Source organism: Morone saxatilis, unplaced genomic scaffold (genome assembly GCF_004916995.1).
Source record: "Morone saxatilis isolate NCDOM2014 unplaced genomic scaffold, NCSU_SB_2.0 Contig17, whole genome shotgun sequence".
Lineage (NCBI taxonomy): Eukaryota > Metazoa > Chordata > Actinopteri > Moronidae > Morone > Morone saxatilis.
Window position 1 is genome coordinate 3715563 of NW_023339729.1, and position 6119 is coordinate 3721681.

Consider the following 6119-nt stretch of genomic DNA (forward strand, 5'->3'; position numbering starts at 1 on the left):
CTGCTGAAAGTGGAAAGTTTCTCAACAAAGTGTGCTCATTGAAAATCAGATTTTAAGGGGCCTACAAGCAGGATTTGTGACATTACAAGTAGTTTGGAAGAAGAAAATTTGGCTTTACACTGAAGGAGTAGACATCTTGTGTCCAGCAGGAAAATGATGGACAACATTTTCATATTCGGAGATTGTGGAATTTTTAATGAGGTAGAAGGAGTAGCTGACTTTTTTAAAAAAAAACCTCAGACGCACATTATCGTTCTAAGCAGACTATTTGTATGTTCTTCTCAATACCTGCCTGGAGGAGATTTTTAAAATGTCGTATTCTCCACACAACTCTGAATATGAAAATATCTGTTCTTAAAATGCAATATGACTTTAAAATCACAAAAACAACATTCTACTCTCGCGTGACTGTTATTTCTGAATGGAACTAATGGATGCATTAATATATCTTTATCTTAGAAAGACCATATGTGATGGTATTTCTGCATAGATGTACTGAAATACAGAAAACCAGTGGGTGAGGCAGGGGGGAGGTAATTTTGGAAAATACGTGAGGTATTCAGTTTTATATATCCTGGGGATTAATGCAAGTGTGTCAGCTTTGCATACTACACGACGAGCATATAACTCTGAAATGGTTATCTGTGTCTCACTCACTCTTTTTTTGTCTGCAGTGCACATACATCCAGATCCCTCAGGTGGAGCACACTCACGCTGTCATCCTCAGCAAGCCTGCCTGGATGTGGGGTGCAGAAATGGGAGCCAATGATCAGGGAGTGTGTATTGGGAATGAGGCTGTCTGGACCCGAGAGCCCGTTGCCCCCGGAGAGGCCCTGCTGGGCATGGACCTTGTTCGGTGAGCAACGAAAACCTTTTGATACTGTATACCTAAAAACAACAACAACAACAAAAAACTGTATGGATAAAATAACATCTTATCCGGTTCTAGCAATAAAGAAAAAATAATCTCCAGAGCTGATGGGAGCAATTATTGCATCCTAATTAAGTACAGTTTGGATGTTGGTTATTCAGTAGAATATTAACTTGATCCTCTCAGGCTTTAATCAGAAAGGTGTGTGGATTGCCACAAGCATGTTATGACAGGCGTAGTAAGTAGCGGAGCGTAGCACTTAACAGTAGCATTTCCTACAAAACACATACCAAAGGAGTGTGTAAACATCACCAACAAACTCAACGGGTCCTCATGGTTAGTTAAACAGATAAAAGTAGACAAGACAACATATGTATGAAATTGTTACAGTTAATAATTAACCCACTTCATGACTACATAACTGATATCTTGTGAAGAGAAACCTTTGCACTTTGAAGTAACCCAGCTCGACTTGTGATCATCAGACTGGGGTTGGAGCGCGGTAACAGTGCCTGGGCGGCGCTGACTGTGATCACTGGCCTCCTGGAGCAGCATGGCCAGGGGGGGCAGTGCCGGGAGGATCCTGCACCCTTCAGCTACCACAACACCTTCCTCCTGGTGGACCGCAACGAGGCCTGGGTCCTGGAAACCGCTGGAAGGCTGTGGGTGGCGCAGAAGGTCACTGGTGAGGATGCAGGGCGAAGGGTGCATGTATAGTCTAGACAGTTAATCTGGCTCAATGGGTGCAGAACTGTTAATATATGCACTTACTACAGATTCAAATGTATTAACAATTTATTGACTTAAGCATGCTCCTCAATATGTGACTTACACACACGTCAGACTTTAGTTCACATCGGCCAACTTTCTGTGCTGTTTTTTTTTTTTCAGGGCTTCACAATCTGTATAACGTGACACTCTTTATCCTCATTTTGGATAAGGATAGGGAAAACAGTGGGAGAAACCCCAGGACAGACATACAGTGCAACTGGTGCTGCAAAAGAGCAAAAGAGTTGCAATATATAAAAATTACAATTTACAACCAAAACTACAAAGCAGTGAGAATACAGAAACACAGGATACTGTACCAGGAGTTAAACACTAACTGTACTAATAACTGAGACAGCTCAATGATTAGATCAGATGTATTCTTTGCATCTGCAAAAATCAGCACCTTTGAATGGGGTGATCTTTGTCCCACTTCTCAACAAGTCTACTAGACTCTCTAGAGCACCAAATATATATTAATCCAAGGCTGAAAATAGTTCCAGTAAATGCTCTTTACTCTTGTTTAAAAAAACATTTGCTAACAACTAAAAAATGAATGGAAATCATCAATCAAGAATTACACAATGGAATGTAAAAGGTAGTGTCCATGGCATGTAGGCTACTTTCTGCTAACAACCACCCAATGTAATGCTCTGGATGGGAGGAGGAGGGATATCGGACACAGTTTTAGATTACAGCCACTGTAGCGGCTCTGTGAGGTACTGACACAGCGGTGCTTTGAGATACATGCTAACATCAACATGCCAACATGCTCACAATGTCAGTGCTAACATGTTGCTTTGGCAGGTATGTTTATCACGTCCAGTATCTAAGTTAGCATGCTAAGATTTCCTAATTAACACAAAGTACAGTGGAGGCTGATGGGAATGTGTGTTTCTCAGGTTTTTGGTCATAAACCACAGTATTGGGAAAACTAGATCAGAGATCACCAGAATCCATCCAGTAGTTGTTGAGAGACATCAGTCTGGACCACCGTTGTGGACTGACCAGCACACCATGCCTAAATCTACACTGCTAGCACGGCTAAAAGCATCTACAAGACCACACCAGACTACAGTTATGCACTGAGTGATCAGCTGCTTAATCAGCCCTAAAGAGCAAATCCATACGAAATATTTAAATACTTACATGACTCATATTTGCTCTTTAATGTGGGAAGCTAAATTACAAAGTAAGTAAAGCTCATTCAGATCTCTTTGTGCATTCTTCATTCTTCTACATGAGACCACAGCTTATAGAGATGTGTCATATAATTCAGGGAATCCTGAAATTGTGGTGAAGAGACGCTCATTCATCAGGGTTGGATCACTCTGTCAATTGGAGATAAACTGTGCAAGCCGCTCTGCTCAGTGTGTATGCAAATACAGCCCAGACGAGCACGCGGTACATGAACAAACAGCAGACTTGTACCTGCTTTTAAAAGGTAAATCTTTGGTTTAAACAAGGCGTCTTCACACACTAACAGCCACTCTCTCTTCTCAGAGGGCGTGAAGAACATCTCCAACCAGCTGACTATCAGTACTGAGGTCTCCGCAGAGCACCCGGAGCTGCGGAGCGTGGCCCAGGCTCAGGGCTGGTGGGACGGCGAAGGAGAGTTCAACTTCTCTCAGGTGTTCAGCCCTGAGAACCCACCTGCCAGGATGGAGCTGGCCAAACAGCGCTACAAGGGAGGCACAGAGCTACTCCAGCAACATGATGGTGAGGGTACATTTCCCAGAATACCTTTGGACATCACCCTGAGAACACTGTTAACGTCCTAATCTGCCCTGTTAGGCTCAGTGACGGCAGAGTTGATGATGTCCATTCTGAGGGACAAGCCCAGTGGCATCTGCATGGACTCTGGAGGTTTCTGCACCACAGGCAGCATGGTGTCTGTCCTGCCCAGAGACACCAGCCTGCCCTGCATCCACTTCTTCACTGCCACCCCAGACCCCTCCAGGTATGTCTCCAATTCAACTAAGAATTCCTTTAGATCATAATAGTTATCAAATATAATAATTAGGGAAAATACGTGTCCATAAATTCCTGACAATTTCCCTGGTTCTTCAGTTACTGTATAGAAGCATGTAAGTTGATACTAATTGTCCCCACATTTATATGTTCAGTTTTACACAGAATATTTACAGCAACAAGATGGTTGTCACAATCAGTGTGCTGTCAGAAACCTGTAAAAAAAAAAGAAAGAATAAAAAGGTAAAATAGACTAACAATACTAGCAGTAGCATCATGATAATATCTATGTAAAGACATTGAAAAAGGACAGAGGAAACATAAGAAAGACACAGGGAAAAGGAAAATAAAGAAATAAGTCAGAAACAAATACATACTTTATAAAAATTGTTGGTATTTAATATCTGGAAAATAGAGAAAAAGTGATTTTGTGGTATACCTCCAATTAATTTCAAATGCTAAGCTAACCTTGAGATTTTTACATACAATTCAACATACATAAAGAAAGCTTCTAATAATAAACTAATAATTCATATATGTACTATATATACTTTGGTTTAAATGGGGCAGTTCCTTCAGGGAACATTAACAATAAACTAATTAAACTGACCTTAAAACATCTGAGTCGGAATGTTGTTTCTATATTATTATGGAAGAACAAAGCCATAAAACATGCCAAACTGCAACATTGATAGATGTGTTTCATTGTACCTCAGTGGCTGTTAAAACCACTGCAGTGCACATTGGAGTGTCACTGCTACTTTGACCACCAGTAGACTCCCACCAAAAGAGAGCTCTGCATTCCTGTTATATCCTAAATTCAGCAGCTGTTGGGCTGAAACATGTTGCTCGACCAGAGGGACATTGGTTCAAAACCCTGTCCTACCAGATCCATTCCTAGTGTGTGGTAGGTTCTGGAAAAACTGCAGTAATATGTTCAAATGCATACATCATGACGTGTTAAAACCCCAGTATTCTCTTTCTCCACATCTTTCCTGCATTCTGTCTCCACTCTGGGTGATGGGAGTTTCTGAGTCTGCGTTTCTGTCTTTCCTGTTACTCTCTTAACCCCCCCCCCGGTAGGTCTGTATTCAAGCCTTTTATCTTCTCGGACCATTCCACCCCAGTGCTGCGGGTGATCTCCCCACAGTTCGGTCCAGACGACCCTGTCAGGAAGCAGCCTCGCTTTCAGAGCCAGGTGGACCGCAGGCATGACCTGTACAAGGCCCACCAGGTGGCGCTCAACACCATGGAGACCAACCCGGTGGGCACTGGTGGATGACTTAGGTCAATGATAGTCCTGTGCAGATCCAGGCAGAGCTGGAAGTTCACATCTATTTATATATATATATATATGTGTGTGTATATGTACATGCACAGCATTTTATTGAGAGTTGAACTCGTCAGTTGTTGCTGATTAATTGCAGGCGAGTCACACAGGACTGACACTCCCATTAAGGACCAAAACACAACAGTGCAGACAAGACACATGGCGTGAGTGTAGACTAAACATAAACACACTACAAGTACACATTGAAAGCCAAAGAGCAGGGTTCAGTGCAACCAAAGACCATCATGAGAATGCTGGGAGGTTTTACTACTGCAAAACAAAGTGACTGTCCTGTCTGAGATGACTTGTGTTTTTTTGTTCAGACATTCTAAGCACATACATTTTAACCAGCATTGAGTTTATTATATAGTCACTGAGATAGAATAAGGTGCCACAGAAAGACCAGTGTGCTATTTACAGATACACAAGAGCCTGGTGTAGTAACCAAATTCCCAATTTCATTCTACATACAAATTCAAAGCAGCTGTTGAGTATATTGTTTGTTCACAGTGAATAACTCACTGCTGTAAAACATTAAAGCAGGCCTATATTACTTTTATTATATTTATATTACTATATTACAGCCAGTATGTCCACAAGTGACACTTACATAATGGTAAACGTTAAATTTGATGTAACAGTAGCTAAGCAGTGAAGTGTAATGAAATCACAGTAATACACAGTAATATCTACCTCAGGTTTGCCAACATTAGCCACCATAAGCTCGTCATACCAGACTAAATTAAGCAACTTTCATTATTAATGACTAATGACAACATTTTATTTGTAAGATTAGGAATTTGGGATTTTATTTATTTTTCTTTCAGAAGTTACTTTAAATTAAATGCAGATAGATGCACGAGACAGATCTTGAAAAAATGCAAAGTCATTCCTGAGCTTTGAAGTTGTAGTTTGACGAGTCAAGGTCAGCTCACTAGCTTTTTTTTCTGGGGCTTAAAACAGTATTCATCAGTGAAGAAATTGCCTCAGTCGGCATGGATTGACATGCAAACTTAATAACAGTTATAATTTAATCCATAGCAGTGCAGCTGCTTAAAAGTTTTATTATTCACATTGGAAACCAACTCAAGGTCCACTTACCAGCTTTTGTCAAGATTCAAGATTCAGTACTTTATTGCCATACAACTCAGTGCAAGTTGCTAGGGATTTGCTTCAGTG

At 41.1% G+C, this 6119-nt stretch overlaps 1 protein-coding gene across 1 annotated transcript in view; it reads left to right on the forward strand.

The window, feature by feature from the left end:
- The window catches only part of scrn2 (secernin 2), a 10528-nt gene that overhangs the window by 2127 nt on the left and 2282 nt on the right, over positions 1-6119 (forward strand). The window contains 5 exon segments of the mRNA XM_035660184.1: positions 675-856; positions 1357-1556; positions 3143-3358; positions 3434-3599; positions 4694-4874. Of these exon segments, the coding sequence (XP_035516077.1) occupies positions 675-856; positions 1357-1556; positions 3143-3358; positions 3434-3599; positions 4694-4874 (945 nt within the window).